Below are 20,374 nucleotides of genomic sequence, written 5' to 3' on the forward strand. Positions count from 1 at the left end.
CACATCCAACGCAACAGCCAAACGCCTACCCTCTAGTGGCTACGCATGCGACTGCTGCATAGAGTCAAAGTATAGCTTACGGAATTCACGGTCCGGTTATAAAGCACACATAATTTTTGGATTGCTCCGACGATCTACACCTGATTTCATGAGGCAGATTGCCCCAGAAAGGGAAGCGGAGACTGTAGAAGATGTTTGGTCTTTTTCAAACTCTGCAGACAAGTTGTATGGGGAAGATCTGAATGCGAGACAATTTGGAGAAAAATTGCACTAAAATTAAAGCAGTGCTGCCCAGTGATATAAAGAGAAGAACAGCGGTACTTACTCAAAAAGTATCTAGCAGATCTTTTTTTTATGTTTTCAGACACATTGTAAGGATGGTATGGAGATCTGGACCTGATCAACTTTTGAGACAAATCACACCAAAACTGAACCAACACAATTTAATGGAAGCAAAGGGAAGGATCGATGACTGCACAAGACTTTTGATCATGACAAGATTTTGGAAATCTGATGTAGCAAATACATTTTTCTTTACAGTGGTATACTGGGGGAACAGCATCACAGCAAAAGACTGAAAGAAATTGACTAAGCTAATCAAAAAGGCCAGCTCCATTCTATAGGTTCCACTTTGGAGACATTCGAGATAGTGGTGGAAAGGAGAATAATCAATAAACTGCTCTCCATTATAGACAATGACAAACATCCCCTGCACAACATGCTGTATACACAGCTGAGCACCTTCAGTGACAGGCTTATCCAACACTTCATGAAATCATTCCTACCAACCACTGTTGCACTGTACAACAATTCACGTCATTGCCTGACAAGTGGAGCTTCGGTCTCTACAAGCTACTTCTCTGTCCTGCACATTACTTGCATAATACTAGTGACTATTTACACATTATTAGGATATTCTTGAATATCTTAGAGTAAATAAAACAATCTCATTTTATTTTAAATTTCCTTTTAAAAAACATGCCTGTTGTATGGTGTTACATGTTGCTGTTGATGCTGCTGTAACATGGGAATTTCCCTCTAAAGCAGGGGTCTCAAACTCCGGTCCTGGAGGGCCGGAGCCCTGTGTAGCTTAATTCTTTCCCCCTTCCACCACAAATGATCCAGCTCAAGAGCTGTGTGGTAATTAGCACAAAGAGTTGAATCAGGTGTGTTAAATGAGGGTGAACCAAAAACTGTGTAGGGCTATGGCCCTCCAGGACTGGAGTTTGAGACCCCTGCTGTAAAGGATTAGTAAAGTCCTCTTTCTCTAATTCTTCACTTTTCACATATCCCATCTCACTCTCATATGAGTGGGACTATAGAGGTGACAGCAAAGCTTGGGGTAAAAAGCAGAAGGTCAGCCATATACCAATTAGCAATTTTCAGGACCACAAGCTTCATCCACATACTAACCAGACCTAACCCTGTTTTGCTTCTAAGTGTCGTCATTATGTTTTTTGAAATGCAACTTCCACTTTCTAAATTCTATACTTATAAAAATAATTTAATGCAATAATAGTAAAAGCATATATCCATCCACCCATCCATCCATGCACCTTCTGATTCATTTGTCTAATACAGTAAAATGATGTATGCCACTTAAGTGCAGTTTTAAACTGAGAGCTTAAGTTTGCGGATACTTCAAACAATGTTATTTGGGAGTCTAGTGTCGTCATGTATTACATTTGTTTACCTGAATAACTCTGATTTGCGGTCGATGTGCTGATGCTTACACTAACGTACAGGTTTAATTTCACAGCATGGCAGTGTATGCGTACGCACAACAGGAATTGAATAACCGGAAGCTGTTGCCTGGTTGAGCACAACCAACTGACCAATCGCAGTCGGTCTGACGCGACCGTGAGTTTTGCCGCTGAAGTTGAACGCGGGAAAGAGGTCTCGACTGGGATCAAGAGTAAAGTGAGTACAATAATCTATATTTATTCGTCGGTTTCGTGGGATATAATTAGTTCCGTTTAATGAAAATATTTTACGCTGTATATAATGCATTGACATAACTGTTCTACGTACATATTGCATGTTGTGTTACAACCTATCTGTGCGGCGATTGTGACTTGAGTGCTGTGGGTGTTTTCTCCTACTTGTAAAATTTCGCCTTAGTGTTCCTAAACATGTAACGGCCGCTGCGTCCAACGGCGGATTTAAAAGAAGGAATCGCAGTTCTGAGCTACGCGGTGCACTTTCGGTGCTCGGCTAGAAGATGCCGTTGGATGCTAATATTCTGTGTGTTTACGTATATCCCTATGCTGTGCGTATTGTTATATAAAATAAACGCAATTTCCCGTTTAACTGTCTCTTTTATATTCCAAATGCATTGTCTCCACCGACTTTTATACAGCTTGTCGTTCCCAGTTTTAAGTGTATCCAAGCACCCAATGTGGTGTTCTCCGGAGGTGGGTTACGTCCTTGGTGTTTTCATTACTCTTCGTTACAGGTATTTTTTTAACAGATTACCTCTTGCTATGTGTTTAGTCAATTAATGTGTATTTTTCTGTAAACCTGCACTTTTAGGCCTTGGCGGTAATAGTTACTTTATGATGGGGATTTCGGGGCTACTACCGTTCATCAAGGATGCCTCAGAGGCCATCAGCGTGAGAAAGTACAAAGGCCAGACTGTGGCAGTGGACACATACTGTTGGCTCCACAAGGGGGCTTTCTCCTGCGCTGATAAGCTGGCCAAGGGGGAACCTACTGACCGGTATGTTAAAAGGCATGAAGTCCCTGTGTTCTTTATTGAAAACTTGATATATGCTAAAATGTGTACATTACAGTGAACTGTTTGTGCAAATTTGCTTCTTTCCTCAATCACTAAAGATATGTGACCTATTGTATGAAATACGTTGATATGTTGCTGACCTTCGGAGTGAAGCCTATTTTGGTGTTCGATGGCTGCAATCTGCCTTCAAAGGAGGAAGTGGAAAAGTCGCGCCGGGAGTAAGTACAGTACACGTGTCATCCACTATGAGAGCTGATGGATAAGCCGATGGAAGGCCGGCCATGTGACTGCCACACTTTTATTTATTTATTTTTTAACCTTGCTTTAGGCATCGACAGGCCAACCTGCAGAAAGGAAAGCAGTTGCTGCGTGAGGGACGTTTGACAGAAGCAGCAGAATGTTTCACCCGCTGCATCGCCATCACCCACGACATGGCCCGTGATGTCATCAAGGCAAGAAGGCTGCACCCCAGGCACAACTGTGGGGCCAGAATTTCCTAAAACACCACTAAGCATGGGAATGCTGACTGAAACACTGCAATTTAGAATATTGACTTAAATTCAAAATATGTGCTTCGGTGGGTTAGGATGCTTGTGCCTGTGATCAGGTTGCCAGTTCAAATCCTAGGCTCAGCAGAGTGATGTTACTGCTGTGCCCCTGAGCAAAACGCATTACCCCCAATTGGCCCTGCTTTCTCAAAAATGTATGTCACTGGATCAAAGCATCTGCGAAATTAAAAAAAAAAAAAAAAAAAAAACATGCAGTGTAAAGCTCTTTGTGCCATACCACATCTGACCACAAGATGGCACACAAACCATGGAATTTGCATCTAAGAGCTCAGAAATATCACTAGGTTGGCACTCAATCCAGGGTTGTCCCCTGCCTTGTACACATAGACTCCCAACACCCCATGACCCTGAATAGGACAAGCGGTTTCAGAAGATGGATTTTCCAATGAGAATTGCGAAACAAACTTACTTTGCTGTTTACCAAAACTTCTATTTTTCTGCCCCCTCTTCTTGTCAAATGGTATAATGCACTCATGTCATTTGTTGATACAGTTTATTGAGGAAAAACAGAATGTTTGTAGTGGGTTTCCCATCTAGTGGAAACCTGGCAGAATCTGTGTCAAATAAGAATGAGATTGTCTTGCAACCCTAAAGCCAAGAGATAAATGAGTGTCCTAGAACTAAAATGAAATCTTTGGTCTTCACTTTGCTGCCTTCAGGCCGCCAGGGCCCGGGATGTGGACTGTGTGGTGGCGCCCTATGAGGCAGATGCCCAGCTGGCCTTCCTGAACAAGGCTGGAATTGCCCAAGCTGTCATCACAGAGGACTCGGACTTGCTGGCTTTTGGTTGTAAAAATGTGCGAAGGCATGATGAACATCTGCTGTTTATAGTTGTTGCCGTTTGTGTGTGTTACTTGACTTTGTGCTGTGTTTAACTGTCACGCAGGTGATTGTGAAGATGGACAAGAACGGAAATGGGCTGGAGATCGACCAGAAGAATCTGGGTCGGTGCCCGTCTCTAGGGGACATGTTTACGGAGGAGAAGTTCCGCTACATGTGTATCCTCTCAGGCTGTGACTATCTGCCCTCAATCTATGGGATTGGTCTGAGCAAGGCCTGCAAGCTGATCAAGATGGCCAGAAACCCTGACATCCTGAAGGTGACTTGTGGCCCTCTGCTTGAATCCATTACAAGGATACAAGCAGCTCATCTGCATCACTGATTTCCTTTTGGGTTAGAAAGAAAGATGTTCATATGACACTGGGAGAGCACAGTTTTTCCACCTTCTGATGCTGTGCATGCCTCTCTCACCTAGGTGATCAGGAAGATGGGCCAGTACCTGAAGATGGACATCAGGGTGCCAGATGAGTATGTTGAGGGTTTTGTCAAGGCCAACAACACCTTCCTCTACCAGCTAGTCTTTGACCCCCGCAGCCGGAAGGTGGTGCCTCTCAATCCATACCCGGACAACATCGACCCTGCTTCCCTGAGCTACGCTGGGCGGTATCCTTTTTCCTCGCTGATGTCACAGCTCCTTCAAGCCAGGAGTCAGTGTTGGTCACTGTGTGTGCTTTTCTTTGGTTGTAAGGAAGCAAAGCCTCCTTAATTCATAACTTCAGCAACATAGGAGATGAGAAGGGCCTGCAGCTGGCTCTGGGAAACCTGGATCTTTTCACCATGGAGGTTATTGATGACTTCAACCCCAACGCAATGCAGGTATGACCCATCTTCACTCATGTGGCTTGGTGGCCCAAAAAAGAAAGACATGGCACTATTCATACAGAATTGTTACAACCCTGAGTCCTATTTTTAATTTTTTTTTTTACAGTGGCGCCAGATAAACTTATCTACTTTTGGAGATTCTTAAGGGTGTATTCTAAATGCCAGTGACATAACTTTGTAATGATTGTCGTAGGCTGCTGTATTGAACATCTGGCCACTTCTCATTCAGCATTCATCTTCCTTCAGGAGCTCTGCAAGAGTTCTGATGTTTATGGACAGTCAGGGCCCACCTGACCACATCCTGTTCCCTGTCCCGTAGACGGTCAAGCCCCGCAGCCACGGCTGGGATGCCAGCAAGGTGAGGAGCCCCAGCATCTGGAGCAAAGGCTACACCCCCAAGAGTCCCCTGTCCTCCCAGACCCTTGTCCTCAACCCGTCAGAGAAGTCGTCCACTAAGGGGAGGCCTCCAGCCAAGGAGCTGCAGGCCAAGAGACCCAGAGCAGGTAGGAGCAAAAGGAATCCAATGTGCAATGCTGCTTGTGTGTTGCGTAAATGCAGTTTAATGACACTTCATGTCTAGCATCAGCGTTTAAATGCCAAGTTGCTGTTAGACTCCTTGAAATGCTCTGGCCTTCAGTTCTTCTCTTAAGTTAATGTCTATTGGATCTTCCACACTCCTGAAGCAGTCAAGATTTCGTTTTTTTACATGTCCAGTTGTGTGAGGTGTGAATGGATTAATGTAGTGTAGCGCTTTTGGTCTTAGTTAAGATTAAATTTCAATAACCCAATGAAGAGAAATTTTTAGTTACAGCAGCAAGTTATAAACAGGATCAGACAATACACACAACATTAGAACACAATATGAAGGGACGTATGTATGTATGTGTGTGTGGATATATATATACACACACACAGTGGTACCTCGGTTCTCGAACTTAATCCGTTCCGGACTCCGTGTCGAATCCTAAAAAGTTTGAGTTCTGATCGAATTTTTCCCATAAGAAATAATGGAAAACCAATTAATTGGTTCCCGGCCCCTCAAAATTACACCTAAATATGTTTTTTTTTTTTTTTTTTTTTTTAGCATTTAAACACAAAATGAACAGGATAAAACAAGAAGAGCATTTTTTTTCTTAATGGTTTTCAAAACGATAAAGATCTTATCCCAACATTACCCCTGTGCTGCCCCAATCGTCCGCTCCTTCCATGTCCCACGCTCCCTCGTTAACCTCGTGTGGGATCCTCATGTGATCAGCTGTTTCTGGTTGTTGTCATTAGTCCTCTGTATTAAGTCCGCGTTTCAGTTTATTTCCCCAGTCCGGTCATTGGGTGTGTTCGACTTGCTTTCAGCGCTAGCTTAAAGCAACGCATTCTGATCCTGACACAATGCATTACGGTTAGATGCATTGCGACCTCTCACCCGGCTGCACAAACTGGAACCGCCTCCGTAACAACACACCTTTGCCCTTATTGTCTGAAGAGTTTAGTTACACGCATGACGTTTGTATCCCAGGCAGTTCCGATATTCTCCCGAATATCACATAAAGTAGTGAGAACTGGTTTTCAGTTAATTTACCTGGTAAAATAAGGTTTAAATAAATGACATAAATGCTCTAATAGTACACGTAAGTTAGTGGTTTATTTATTGTAAATTACTGTAATGTTGCGCTGCTTTATTTGGTTAATCGTTCAGTCTGTGAAGTAGGCATTCAAGTAAGAATTGCATTGTAGTCTGTACATGACAATAAAAACTTTGAATCCGGTCCATTGTTTATTTTTATTATTACTCTGTATTCGTTAATTTGTTCGTGAATAGCAAACTTTTAGGTTGTAACATTTGTACAACTATTACGTAACTTTTTGTTGAGCAATGGCTAACAAAATTATATAAAGTACAGTGTATTACCTGATACAGTATATTCGATAAAATAGCATTATCACTAACAAGCGCTGCTACTACACCAAATGCGAGGCTGACACTGAAGCCTTACCTTTTGTTTCCGCTAAGAGACTCATATCCTGGCGCATACAATTTATATTAGATTATCGTTCATGGTTCGACTTCTGATATTCAGATCGAGTTGTAGGTCAAACTGGTTTGTTCGACTTTCAAGAAATTCGAGTTCTAGTGAGTTCGATAACCGAGGAACCACTGTGTGTGTGTATATGTGTGTACATATATATATTAGTGCTGTCAAACGATAACATTTTTTAATCAGATTAATCACAGGGTTGCTGTGGATTAATTTCGATTAATCACGATTAAATATTCATTTTTAAACTATATTAATCACATTTACTTTTGCATGAGCAAACAGACTCAAGAATAAAGGGAATATATATGCACTTAACATGTTTATTGAACGTCTTGAACATGAGTCGGATGCATTCCATCTGCAACAGAAGTGCAATACCATGGACCTCATTTACCAAGGTACCTCAGTTTTTAAATGGTCTTTATCTTCGTTCGCTTACAATTAGCACGAACTACCGTAAATCTGACAAATAATCCAACTAATCATGAAGTCCAATTCTAGCCTGGTTAATTGCCATTATTAGCAATATCAGTTAACACATCACGTGCGGTGCTTTACATATAAAACTCCATAGCAACACATCCACAGTAAGTTGGACGGTATAGCATGTGCGACCGATTTAATGAGCCACAAATGAGAAGTAGTGCATAAACAGTATAAAACTACAACTTTCCCTTCTGTTGATAAAGGGCGCAGCCATCTTGGATTCTGAACTCGGGATCCTCTGTGCTGCTCCGAGATATTTCTCGGATCTCCGAGAAACGAGAGCGCATGTCGTCACTTCCGGCTTCAAAACTCCGGAATCCGACTCGGAATACGTATTCTGAGGGCAAATGGAACGCACTAAAACTGCCCGAAATGGGTTGACGGAGACATTTCAGGGATTTTTAATCATTCTGTGCTGCAGATGGGTTAATTGCGTTAATTTTAATCAGATTAATCATGATGATGGATTAATCCGTGTTAACCCATTAATTTTGACAGCCCTAGTATATGTGTGTATGTGTTTATGTGTGTATGTATGTGTTTATGTGTGTATAATATAAATAAATAAAGTCAGTGTGAGGAGACATGGCAATGGCACATAAATCAAACATAAATAAACAACAATAATTCAGTTTATTTTTATATAGTGTCTTTCACAACTGAGTTGCCCCAAGTTGCTTTACATGGATGTATTGTAATGCAATACTGCATCATTTATACAGAATAATTCAAAAACAGGGAAAGATAAAGATAATGAAAGAAAGAAACCCAGATGACAATGGGGGGAGAGGAACCAAAAACTGACAAGTAGGGAGAAAAAAAAAAAACCTTGGGGGGCTCCAAGGTCAACTATAATAGCTCCTGTTTTTGTGGGTTGAGGTTGGGGTTCTTTTGCATGCTTTTCATAATGCCTTTTCTGATACTGGGGCAGAGTCTGCCATTTCTGAGGAGGACTTGCTGCTACAATATTCCTGCCCCAGTCCGAAGGTTCTGAGACGGGCTAAAGCCCAGGCCCAGCCCACTGTTGGCACCCCCCAGCCAAGTCTCCACCGTAATCGCTTTTCCACACTGCTGCAGAGGAGAAATCAGGAGGACGATTTTGGGGATGAGGGAACCTGTAGCAGGTAATGCTACTTTTCCTGGGCCGGTGCTGCACTAACCTTTTACTCTGTCCTCCTTATCAGCTGCCCACTTCATCTCATGGAGCATTTAACATCTGTTATTTCAAAGACGGTCTGGTCTTTTTAAGGGGGAGTACAGCAGATGTAGCTACCACTTGATGAGATGTTATTAGATCTCAGTATCTATTGTTATTAGTTTGTACAGAATTTCATTGCATTGCTTTTAGTTCCCGCTCTAGGAAAAGTGAGGCACATTCATAGTAGACATTTTGTACTCGCATTCTGACCTACAGGTTCTTCGGCTCTAGCACTTTCACAGACATCCCACATCCTGTTGACGGGGCCCTGGTAGCTTCTCAGTGCACCCACGATGGCCAGAATGAAGGCCAGAGGGTAACCTGTGAGGAGTCTCAGGTTACAGGAGCTGAAGAGGACTCATCGGACCTGCTTAGCTCCACACCTCCCAAGAGGGGTCATTCTGGGGCAGTTGTATTCAACCAGATCCGGCTCTCCCCGCATAAACCCCAGGAAGTGTCTCACAAGTGCCGATTTTCACCACTTCAGAAGTTCCAGCACAGTAAAGAGAATTTATCTTGGGCTTCCCAGACACAGAGAACCCCCACTTTGCTTCCTCAGCAATTAAAGCAGGATGGTGAGAAGGCCGCAGACTCTCAACTCGCCTTCAGCAGCACTTATTTCTCCCAGTCAAGCTGGCTCGGCGTTGAAAGGAAGCAGAGCCCCATGCAGGTATGGCATGAGCACAATCCGTAGAGGAACTGCATGCTCCATAGTGGGCCTACCCCCCCACCCCCCAAATACACTAGTGCGACTGTTGCTCAGATTTTCATTAGGGAGAGGCTCAGCTTCTGATGGAGCTTAGCAGTTTCTGTAACTTGGTTTTTTGCCTTTTTCATAGGACCTCAACGCAAGTGAAGACTCCAGTGACACCGATGAGAAAAGACCCTTAGCCAATGGAGCAAAGGTCTGTTATTCTTCAGGACAACACTTCTAGGTCTTATGTTAGAAGGAACGTGTGCACCTTTGGAGAAATGTTTTTACATGATTGAGAGGAGATGCTGCATCTCTATTAGGCTCATTGTCGCCTTCTGTGTGTGTCTAGGTGTCAGGGCTGTCACGGGTCAGGAACACCAACATGGGATTTGCAGTGAAGATATGCCCCTTGGCACCTGCCCGGGTCAGCGGCCTACGCAAGAGGCCAGATGCCAAAAGTAGCGGCAACAAGAATGTGATGGAACTTCAGCCTACCATTAGCAGCTTGTGGAAGAACTTCAGCTACAGAAAGTAAGTGCCCCACTGGTGTCACACATTGGCACAAACCCTAAGGTGGTACGAACCCAGCAGCTAGAGAGTCATAAATGCATGGGAACATTAGCACTAGGCCTGTGTATCAGCAAGAATCTGGCAACACGATGTGTATCATGATACAGGGGTTACCATTTAATACATTGCAATGCTGTAAGCAAGACATTTTTTTATTTAATCAAATTTTCAACTATCATAGTATAAAGAGGAGTTTGCACGCTCTCCCCGTGTTCACGTGGGTTTACGCCGGGGACTCCAGTTTCCTCCCACAGTCCAAAAGTGTGCAAGGAAGGCTGATTGACATGTCTAAATTGGCCCTGTAGATGTGTGAGAGTGCCCTGTGGTGTGTTGGTGCCCGTCCAGGGTTGGTTCCTGCCTGTGCCCATTGTTCCCAGGATAGGCTCCAGGCCCCCAGCAACCCCAGTGGGGATTAAGTGGTCATGATAATGGATGGATAGTAGACATCATGATATGCATAAAATCAGAGTAAATAAGTTTATTTTTTTGCAATCAGAACAGTGGGATTTACATTTTTATTACAGACCCTGTAACCAGGGGGCGCTGTAAAGGGGGGGTAAACGATGACGATTCTCGGGGCCCATGACTGAGAGGGGGCCCAGAGAAGCCCCCAATAAAATTGTGGTGCTGATAGAATAATTTTAAGTTAATAATTTTTACTATTTGCTGTTTCCTGGTGTCAAAAAATGTGTTTGTTTAGGACACACAAACGTCCGTGAGCCCCTCTCCCCCTCTCGATTATCATAAAATGGTTCAGTCCGCCCAAATTGTATCCAGGCAACAGCTTGACTTCACTTATAGCGCCGGCAGAAGTGAAAATGCCTCAAAAATCTGGAAGCCAAAAACGGAAAGAGAAAAAATAAGACAAGTGAAAGACGCAAAGGGTCGACAGTATGTTACCCAATATTTCAGAAGAAAAGGTGGGTTTGTAAGTAGGACTAAATTGTTAGTGGACCGCCTGTGTGACAATGATCGTAGCCTACGGTTTAAATATTTATTTACACAAATATTTAAACTAGTTTTAATGAAAATTCATGTAGTTTTAGGAAAAGTCAGGGAGCAGCAAGGCTTTGTGATTTATTTAGACAAAGTTATTGAATATGCAAATTTCAAAACGGTCAAAATGACGCCTTGTTCGTTCTAGTGTTAAAGATAATTACCCTAAGTTTAAATGTTGCGGTTAAAATGACTGCTGGTGGCCGTTCTAGTGTTAAAAGTGCATGATAAGGGAACTCAATTTTCTCCCCATGTTAGATCAAGAAAACGCTGGAAAAAATAACAATACACAGTTTTAGTTAAACGTTCAATGCAGTCAAACGCACTTTGTGAAAATCATGCCTCATTCCAAACAGAGTCAAATGAACCAGCAGCAGCAACTGGTCCGGCTGTCTCCCAACCCCTAACTTCAGCATCCCCTGAATCAGCCCCTGCGCTCCCACATGAAGAAGAAGACAAATTACGGGTGTGGACATGGAATGGAGTTCAATTGTCTGATTGACTTAAATATATGAGAATGATAGTCAAAATACCATAAAAGCGCATGATTTTATGTAAATTAATATGAAAAAAGTCTCAGCTGTGTTGGGGGCCCTGTCAAGATTCTTTTCATGGGGCCCAAAATCCTTAGCAGCGCCCCTGCCTGTAACATTCAACATCATAGTACTATTTTTGTGCAGTCTGAGCAAAGTAATTAAGATTTGCCTATATCAGTAAAATTAAATAAAACAATCAAGTAAATAAGTAAATAAATTCTTGAAGGATTCTTTAGGTAAACAAAGACAGTATGGCTCTTGTCAATCTCCATAGTGCCTTCTTTATTGTGGAAACCAAAATGAACCTATACTTCAGCTCTGTATACCTTGGGAGCCGGTCTAACTCTTTCAGTTTCAGCCATTGGTGGTAACGTTGCTAGTCAGCTAGGTTTGTTATTGTTGTCATGAGTGTTGCACCTTTACCTTACTTCGTGACTGTTTACATTGTTATGTTTGGGTGAAAGAGTCAAATGGCTGAAGATGTATTACGACACTGCTATCTAGCAGTAAGGAGATATAACAAAACACAAAATGAGCCAGTCTGCCATGAACTTTGCATGGAAACTATTAAAAATTAATATAGTTCTCTTCAATACAGAATTGATACAGTATCACAAAACATCATGATACTTAAGTGTATTATATTTTGTTACACTCCTAGTTAGTACTGGCCTAGACTAGTAGTGTTCTTAAAGTGAGTTAAAAGCCACCTGTTTTCCTTTGACATGATGAGAGTATGACATGAATGCTTAAACATAAGGGAGGGACTCAGTTTTTGGTGGAGCTTTGCAGATTGTCACTGGAAATTGCTTATCTAAGAATGCGGAGGTACTGAAATTAGTCAGTATGCATGTTTCTCATTCAGCACTGCATCTGTCTTTGTGCACTGCAGAGATATTTCCAAGTGCAATACACGGGGAGCCCTGTCTCCAGTGAGGAACAGCATGGCAGTGCTCCCTCCAGAATCCATTTAGTACTCAACGAAGGAACGTCAATTCAGAAGAAGATTTTAGCAGAAACTGATGTTGCTTTGCCAGTCGTTCAGTGGGAGATCCAATGTCATACACATACCATGTATGTTTTTGTTGGGCTTTTATTTTGAATAAATTCTGTTAAAGTGTTTGTGTTTTGTCTGAGGCCCAAGTACTAATCATGTTCAAAGAAATTTCCCATAGTTCTCTGCTCCTAAATTTCTCTTACTTCTCAATCTCTGGCATTCGTCCTGCTGACACTGAGCCTCTATGATGTCTTCATGATAAATGACAGTCAACGATGGCAAGTGGGGGTTCATTCCAATAGTAAAAGATTCCCTTGAGGAAACGGTACTGCAAGTGCAGCAGGTGAGCGCGTTGACCAGATCACTTTGGTCACTCACACAGTATTCTCTGATGCACTTGGTTTTACCTTGAGCTCAAGTCAAGATAGTGTAATGATGCAGTTTAATGTACTATATCTGGTTCTGAAACATTTTAGACCAAATGACACTAAATACAACCACAAAAAATCACAGTAAGAAATTACCATGGTCTTTTCACATACCACCTAGGGATGCTCTGAAAACCACTGGTGGTACGTGAACCACGATACTATATCCATAGTAATAGTGAGGTTAAGACTGCAGGCTTTATGGGCCCGATAAATTGTTTTTAATTAAATAAAATCATGGTACTGATCTTGAAATATCTGGAAGGAGGCAGTGATTTGTCTGCTTGCCATTTTAGAGAAAACACTGACGATGTACTGTTAATGGCGTCTATCAAGGATAGTTAGTGTTCCTTGGCGTGAACCATATGAAGCCGCAATAGTCTGTGCAAGATTTTAGGATGTACATCTCTGGAATGCTGGAATATGCTGGTACTTCAACTGGGGAAAAAACACAGGTGTTTCTTTCTTGCTCAAATGCAATCTCTTGCATTTCTTTACCACTGTCGTTGCAGGCTGATAACGCCTCCAGAAGAATCGAAATGTTGCCAATTTAATAATGTTGCTACAGAAAGTTTGATTGATGCTTCTCAAAGGGACTTGAACCGGTTTTGAGCTGGAATGACGTCGTGTGGCAATCTGCGGGATGTACTGGAACACCCTTTCGTCCAGAATGGTGCTACAAGCCTAACCCTCCACCACTACAAAGAGCACACCTAGTAAATACGCACACCTACAACAAAACCAGTGTCCCTGCAGATAAAAAAAAAAAAAAAGTTTCAAAAGGGAAAAAAAATCACTTTATTTCTCACCTGTGTAACATGAAATTGAATCTTTGTTGCAAGCCATTCATTTACTGGTCCTGCAGCTCTTGCAAGATGTGCTGACAAGAAGAAGAAATGTATGGAGATTGCGGGTCCTTTAAGTTTCTGCACAGGTGTCTGTGGAATTAAGGCGAGTGATATTACCCCACAGTGACTCAACCTTACCAAGAGCCAAATGTTGCCATAGAGCCAACCTGCGATGTGATATTTCTCTGAAAAGATCCACAAACTTACATGTACTGCCTTAGATTTAGCCTTTTTACCTCTAGACATTTGAGCCTTTATTCTGATCTGAACCAAATCAAGTAATTAAAATCCATCTTTATATCATGCAGTTTACCTATGCTGTTGTTTACTGAGGATTACATGCGGACTTGCTCTGAGATGAGCCGCTCCCCTTGTCCAGTCAGGTGAGCATTTTAGTTCAGTGAATCATCTGCGTCCAGAAAAACTTTACCACAGTAATGCTGCTTTCCGGACACCCTTGACAGGAATGAAAGGCTGTTATTCAGATGAAAAAATACAGGTACGTTCTCTGTTGTTAAAAAAAAAGGCTTCCTCATTAACCGGTTGTTTCAGTGTTTTCAATGAACAAAACTGCAAATGCATTTCTATCATCACACATTCCTTCCACCACTTTGCACATCTTTCCAGCCTGAAAGGAGCCTCCTCTTCTCCTATAGCTCCTGACAGCTGCTCCTGTCCAGATTGGCAGCTACTTGCATACACATGGTATCTGGTGCATCCCTGGCAAGCCCCAATATTGCCTAACCTATGATTTAACACAAAAAAAAAAAATTCAAGTGCTGCCTTTCACATGCACTTCAGTTACCAATACTGGCATCAAAAACTAACGATGTTACCACCTTTCACAGCTTGTGTTTAGTTTGTTCAATGTTTGTTACCCAATACCAGTTCACATGGCATTTTCACCAAATGATATTTTCTTTCACCTAATGATTAAATACAGTTATCAGGGGCAGCATGTGGCTCAGTGGACTAAGCTTCTGTGCCTGTACTCAGAAGGTTGCGCATTTAAGCCCAGCCTCAGCATGCCTGCAGGTCCTTGAGCAAGGCCCTTAACCTCCTCAAGCTTCCTAGGCACTGCAACAGGTGGCTGCCCTTTGCAGCCAGCTTGTTCTCACCTACAGAGAGCAAGCTGGGGAACAAATAAAGAGAATTTCCCCACAGGGATCAATAAGTATAATGGCTGCAGCTTGACTAAGATAGTTGAAGAATATTGTTACAAGGCCCTTCCCTGGAATCACTGTCTTTCAACATCTGGTCATAACTCAGTCCACACCCATCAAACGTAGTATCAATCAACTTACATACCGCAGAGATGCAGCATAGCCTAGGAGCTATTGTCAGCTTACCAGAACACCTGAGAAGAGAACTTCATATATGCATTTTCACTCCAAGTTTTTGCTGAAGAATGCTTGAGCCTGGGACATGCAAAGCTTATTAATAGATTGGTGCTTTCATTAATGTTGACAGCCATATTTGGCTCCCAGTGCAAAACATATTTCAACTCATTTGACATATACAGTAACTGATGATAAGTCAGTATAAACCATTCAGGTATGTCCAAGTGCAATTCTAGGATTTGAGCGAAAATTTGTTGAGTGGGGTGAGGGTCCTTAATAATAAGATATATATAAAATATGTATAACAACGCTGGACAAACCATGAAATAGATGTAGAAAAATATTTTTTTCAGGAGGGCTGCGACAAAAAATACACTGCTCAAAAAAATTAAAGGAACACTTTTTAATCAGAGCATAGCATCGAGTCAATTTAACTTCTGGGATATTGATTTAGTCCGTTAAGTAACAGAGGGGGTTGTTAATCAGTTTCAGCTGCTTTGGTGTTAAAGAAATTAACAACCGGTGCACTAGAGGGGCAACAATGAGACAATCCCCAAAACAGGAATGGTTTAACAGGTGGAGGCCACTGACATTTTTCCCCTTCTCATCTTTTCTGACAGTTTTTTTCACTAATCTTGCATTTGGCTACAGTCAGTGTCACTACTGGTAGCATGAGGTGATACCTGGACCCTACAGAGGTTGCACAGGTAGTCCAACTCCTCCAGGATGGTGCATCAATATCAGAAGGTTTACTGTGTCTCCCAGCCCAGTCTCAGGGCCATGGAGAACATTCCAGGAGATAGGCAGTTACTCTAGGAGAGATGGACAGGGCCGTAGAAGGTCCTTAACTCATAAGTAGGACCAGTATCTGCTTCTTTGTGCAAGGAGGAACAGGAGGGGCTCTGCCAGAGCCCTACAGAATGACCTCCAGCAGGCCACTGGTGTGCATGTGTCTGAGCAAACAATCAGAAACAGACTTCATGAGGGTGGCCTGAGGGCCCGACGTCGTCTAGCGGGCCCTGTGGTCACTGCCCAGGACCGTGGAGTTCGATGGGAATTTGCCACAGAATACCAGAATTGGCAGGTCCGTCACTGGCACCCTGTGCTTTTCACAGATGAGAGCAGGTTCACCCTGAGCACATATGACAGAAGTGAAAGGGTCTGGAGAAGCTGCGGAGAACATTATGCTGCCTGTGACATTGTTCAGCAAGACCATTTTGGTGGTGGGTCAGTGATGGTCTGGGGTGGCATATCCATGGAGGGACACAGAGCTCTACAGGCTAGACAACGACACCTTGACTGCCATTAGGTATCAGGATGAAATCCTTGGACCCATTGTCAGACCCTACGCTGGTGCAGTGGGTCCTGGGTTCCTCCTGGTGCATGACAATGCCCGGCCTCATGTGGCGTGAGTATGCAGGCAGTTCCTGGAGGATGAAGGAATGGATACCGTTGACTGGCCCCCATGCTCGCCTGACCTAAATCCAATGGAACACCTCTGGGACATCATGTTTCAGTCCATCCGACGCCACCAGGTTGCACCTCAGACTGTCCAGGAGCTCAGTGATGCCCTGGTCCAGTTCTGGGAGGAGATCCCCCAGGGCACCATCCGTCGTCTCATCAGGAGCAGCCCCGACGTTGTCAGGCATGCATACAAGCACGTGGGGGCCAAACAAACTACTGAGTACGATTTTGAGTTGCTGCAATGAAATTTTGGCAAAATGGACCAGCCTACCGGATCATTTTTTCATTTTGATTTTTGGGGTGTCTTTGAATTCAGCCCTCTGTAGGTTTATCATTTTCATTTCCATCAAACAATGTGGCATCCTTTCGTTCCTAACACATTACCCAGTCCATATCAGTATAGATATACAGCATGATTTTTTTCCCCCATTGAGATCTGATGTGTTTTCAAAGCGTTCCTTTAATTTTTTTGAGCAGTGTATAATGAGGCTGGAGCCCCCCTGAACATGGTTGATAATCACAATGGGTCTGACAGTGGAGTGGGCCAAAATACTACAGGTATTAGGATACATTTGAATTAGGCTAATTTGCACAGTGATCAAATCTGTTTACGTGAAATGCTGAATGGTACTTTCTGCCAGGTAAGGCCATGGTCTTGCATTTATCCTACTGGTGAGGTTTAGGAATGAATGCTTCATGTTCTACTAATTGTGGGCAATTGGTCAATCATTTTGATTTATTTGGAATTCAGTTTCTCCAGCTGTGAGCCCCACTTGACCACATGTATATGGTTCTGATTATCCTTCTGCAAGATCTGTTCTTGCTGCTCTGCACTGATCCAACACACTTTGTCACCCGTTCAGAGATCTGCAACAGGGACTTTTGCAAGACATGCCTTGGGCCAAATTCTTGCATTAAGAGTGACAGCAAATTCTGATAAGGCCAAGAATTGCATTTTTGAACCTTGATGGGAGGAGTGTCATTTGTGGAATGCTGGTGGTGGTGTGACAGAATGTTACAGGTGTGGCACAAATACCCCATCGCTGCCAGGCTCACGTTTACATGACTGCACTTTGTTCCCTTGTCTCAGCGGCAGATAATTAATGTTACCTTGTAGCTGATTAAGTCTCTTCCTCTCAGATTGTCAAGCCTCCGCACCTTATTCACCACACATACATGGCGGTGGGAACCAGGGCAGTGAAACAATGTGGCTGCTTTGTTTAATGGTGCAGGTGGGCCTGCAGGCTGACATTTCAGACAGGCCTTCATTAAAAGGGGAGCTAAAAAGGCATGTTGGGGCATGAGAGGAAGAGCTTGTAACACTGGAGTGAAACATGAATCGCGAGTGCATATTTAGCAGTTTTGACTCCTGAATCCTCCCTTGGGCAAATCGTGCTCCTCACAGCTGCCAACATGTAAGGACACATTCATTTATCCTTTGCTTGCAGTCATTTTTTTGGTTACAAGATGAGCACATTTGACACCATTCTCAGCATGTGTAAGTCTGTTTCAGAGCACAAGTCACTTCAACAGTACAGCAAGCTCTCAGAAAGCTGTTACCACCAGACATTTTTTTTTGCAGGTCAAGGTCAAATACCTTGCTTACAGGTATTAAACATGGCCTTCAGCTCATGTGTGAATGGCTATATACTATGACCTCAGAGCTGGATGAAATAGTCATTCTGGGGACACCTGTAGTGCAGATTATGAAGTTTCCCGGGGCCGTAGGTTTGTGAGTGTGCCACCTGCCTTTCCCTGCTGATTTTATTGTTATTAGAAAAATGTGAGAATTAGGTCCCTACTGCCCTAGCTTTCCCCCTGCTCTGTCCCACTTTACACACTGCAGTTCAATGTCTTTTGAGCTGGAGTGAAACAAGAAGTAAATTGAGTAAATAATTAGTTGTGTGTCTTGTATATGAAAACCCGCTTTGCTTGGATTCACATGGCCAAATTTTATCTAAAATTTTAATTCTTTGGTCCGATTGCAGTCAAAAAATGTGTCTAATGCTACTCTGGTCCAGGGCTTCTAATAGATTCAAGAGAGCTGCACACTGTTTCCCAGATATGAGGTGATTTATATAATCAGTTGTCCACCTCAAAATGATCCACCAGGAAGTGATTCATAACTGGGAAATGCCATGTGACGTTATATGAGTACTATTTGAGGCAGATCTCCCCAGTTAGGAATGTTACCTACTCCAGGTGCTGCAAATCCACAGACTAATACTGTCTTCCAGTTTGGTAGACCTGGCTCTTCTTTCTGTTAATGAAGGATTCTAATTCACACATAATATTAACATGAAAACTACAAATAGACATTAACAATTATAGACATGAAATCAGGCAGGGTCAACGGCAGTTAACATTAAACTATTATAAAAATCAACATGCTCCCTGAGGTTCTGTCATGGCTCATCCTATGGTTCTGGTTCCTGCTAAATCAGCTGCCCTACCATACTGGTGAAGGGTCAACAGTCCAGCAAAACCAAGCATCATGGAAATTTCCAGTTTCACATGTATCACGTGTATAGTGATCATGAAAACCAATTGTTTTCTGACGGTTTCAGAACAATAAATGGGTGGAGGAAACACTCTTGTTAGTTGTTGTTAGAGTTAGCCATTGGGTGCCTAACCCTATGGGACTCCTCACACCCTGAGCTGTATCCACAGTTTCAGTAACCACTGTTTCAGTTATCCGTGGTTTACCTCGGTCAGAAAAAAAATTACATGCAAAAGCCGTGTAACAGTATGTTTTTTCATTGTTCCTTCGTATATTGAGTGGTATAAAAAGCATGATTTTCATTGCTCCATTATCCTGTGATACATGATATTTTTTTCATTGCTGTATCATCAATTGAGAAAAGGCAAATACGTCAGAATCCCTTTCATTAGAAAGAATACAGTACTGTATAATAATGTACAATGACCTCTATTATTACTGTATTTAATGTTGATGTCTTAATGTGCATAATTTATCCATTACCATATGTAAGGACATGAAAATCATGGTTTATACAGGGTCCGTTTAGATTCCATTTTGGCCATCTGGAATAGGAACATTTCATCCATGGATACGGGGGACAAATGTACTCAAGCAGCATCACTCAGCGGTTTGGTGTGAGTTAGTAATGCGGCTACTCCTTCATCAAGAAAACTAAGCAGCTCCCCTTTTCAGCATGTGTCAGTAATGGGCAAGCACCTTCAGACCATAGCCTAACACCATTTCTGGCAGGTAACCATTCAGAATGGAATGTTCAAACTGCCGTGTTACCTTAAACTTCTTGTTCAGCTTAGTTTACATATAGGATGGGGGTTAGTGTCGTCCATCATTGCATGAATCCCAGGCAGTGTTAATCTTGTTGACGAAAAATAAGAAAATTATTGATCAATGTAGATTTTTAATTGACAATAACAGGATGATAATGAAATAAAAAAGTAACACTTTACTTAAGGGGACATGAATGCATTAATTAACCAGTAACTAAGGTTTGTTAAGATCTGATGTTCTGATGAAGCCATGTTCATTCATTATTAAACAATTATGATAGTTCATGTATTTCATGGGGAAACCTATATTAGTCCATGATTTGTTCTTGAGTAATAAATAAGTTAAGGATTTTTTGCCCACTCAAGGGAAGTCTTACTATTATTAACTAATTAGTTAACTGTTAACTAATACAGTGCCTGGATGGAATACATGAACTGTCATGATTTATTAATGATGAACAAGCATGGGATCAGTATGTAACTAACACTCAGTTACTGGTTAAGTTACTGTTAAGTAAGCATGTACTACTACATTCGTGTTTCTTC

At 42.4% G+C, this 20,374-nt stretch overlaps 1 protein-coding gene across 2 annotated transcripts; it reads left to right on the plus strand.

Annotated features, from left to right (window-relative positions):
- The first annotated feature begins 1,769 nt into the window (after positions 1 to 1,769).
- Positions 1,770 to 12,606, plus strand: exo1 (exonuclease 1). Of its 2 annotated transcripts, none has more exons than XM_023803782.2 (14): positions 1,770 to 1,920; positions 2,533 to 2,719; positions 2,836 to 2,955; positions 3,066 to 3,189; positions 3,966 to 4,103; positions 4,193 to 4,405; positions 4,562 to 4,749; positions 4,866 to 4,962; positions 5,288 to 5,471; positions 8,422 to 8,614; positions 8,905 to 9,358; positions 9,528 to 9,593; positions 9,732 to 9,913; positions 12,377 to 12,606. In XM_023803782.2, the coding sequence occupies exons 2-14, from the start codon at positions 2,556 to 2,558 to the stop codon at positions 12,456 to 12,458; spliced, it is 2,205 nt and encodes a 734-aa protein (XP_023659550.1). In that variant the 5' UTR covers positions 1,770 to 1,920; positions 2,533 to 2,555; the 3' UTR covers positions 12,459 to 12,606. The 2 variants fall into 2 exon arrangements, with proteins under 2 accessions (XP_023659550.1, XP_072565883.1); XM_072709782.1 differs by having other exon boundaries at positions 1,771 to 1,920; positions 8,920 to 9,358.
- The last annotated feature ends 7,768 nt before the right edge of the window (positions 12,607 to 20,374 follow it).

Source organism: Paramormyrops kingsleyae, chromosome 3 (assembly GCF_048594095.1).
Source record: "Paramormyrops kingsleyae isolate MSU_618 chromosome 3, PKINGS_0.4, whole genome shotgun sequence".
Classification (NCBI taxonomy): Eukaryota; Metazoa; Chordata; class Actinopteri; order Osteoglossiformes; family Mormyridae; genus Paramormyrops; species Paramormyrops kingsleyae.

Coding starts and splice junctions, on each gene's coding strand:
- exo1 (XM_023803782.2), top strand. CDS start 2,556: ATGATGGGGATTTCGGGGCTACTACCGTTCATCAAGGATGCCTCAGAG. Junction 2,720..2,835: donor AAGGGGGAACCTACTGACCG/GTATGTTAAAAG, acceptor CAATCACTAAAG/ATATGTGACCTATTGTATGA. Junction 4,406..4,561: donor GAAACCCTGACATCCTGAAG/GTGACTTGTGGC, acceptor TCTCTCACCTAG/GTGATCAGGAAGATGGGCCA.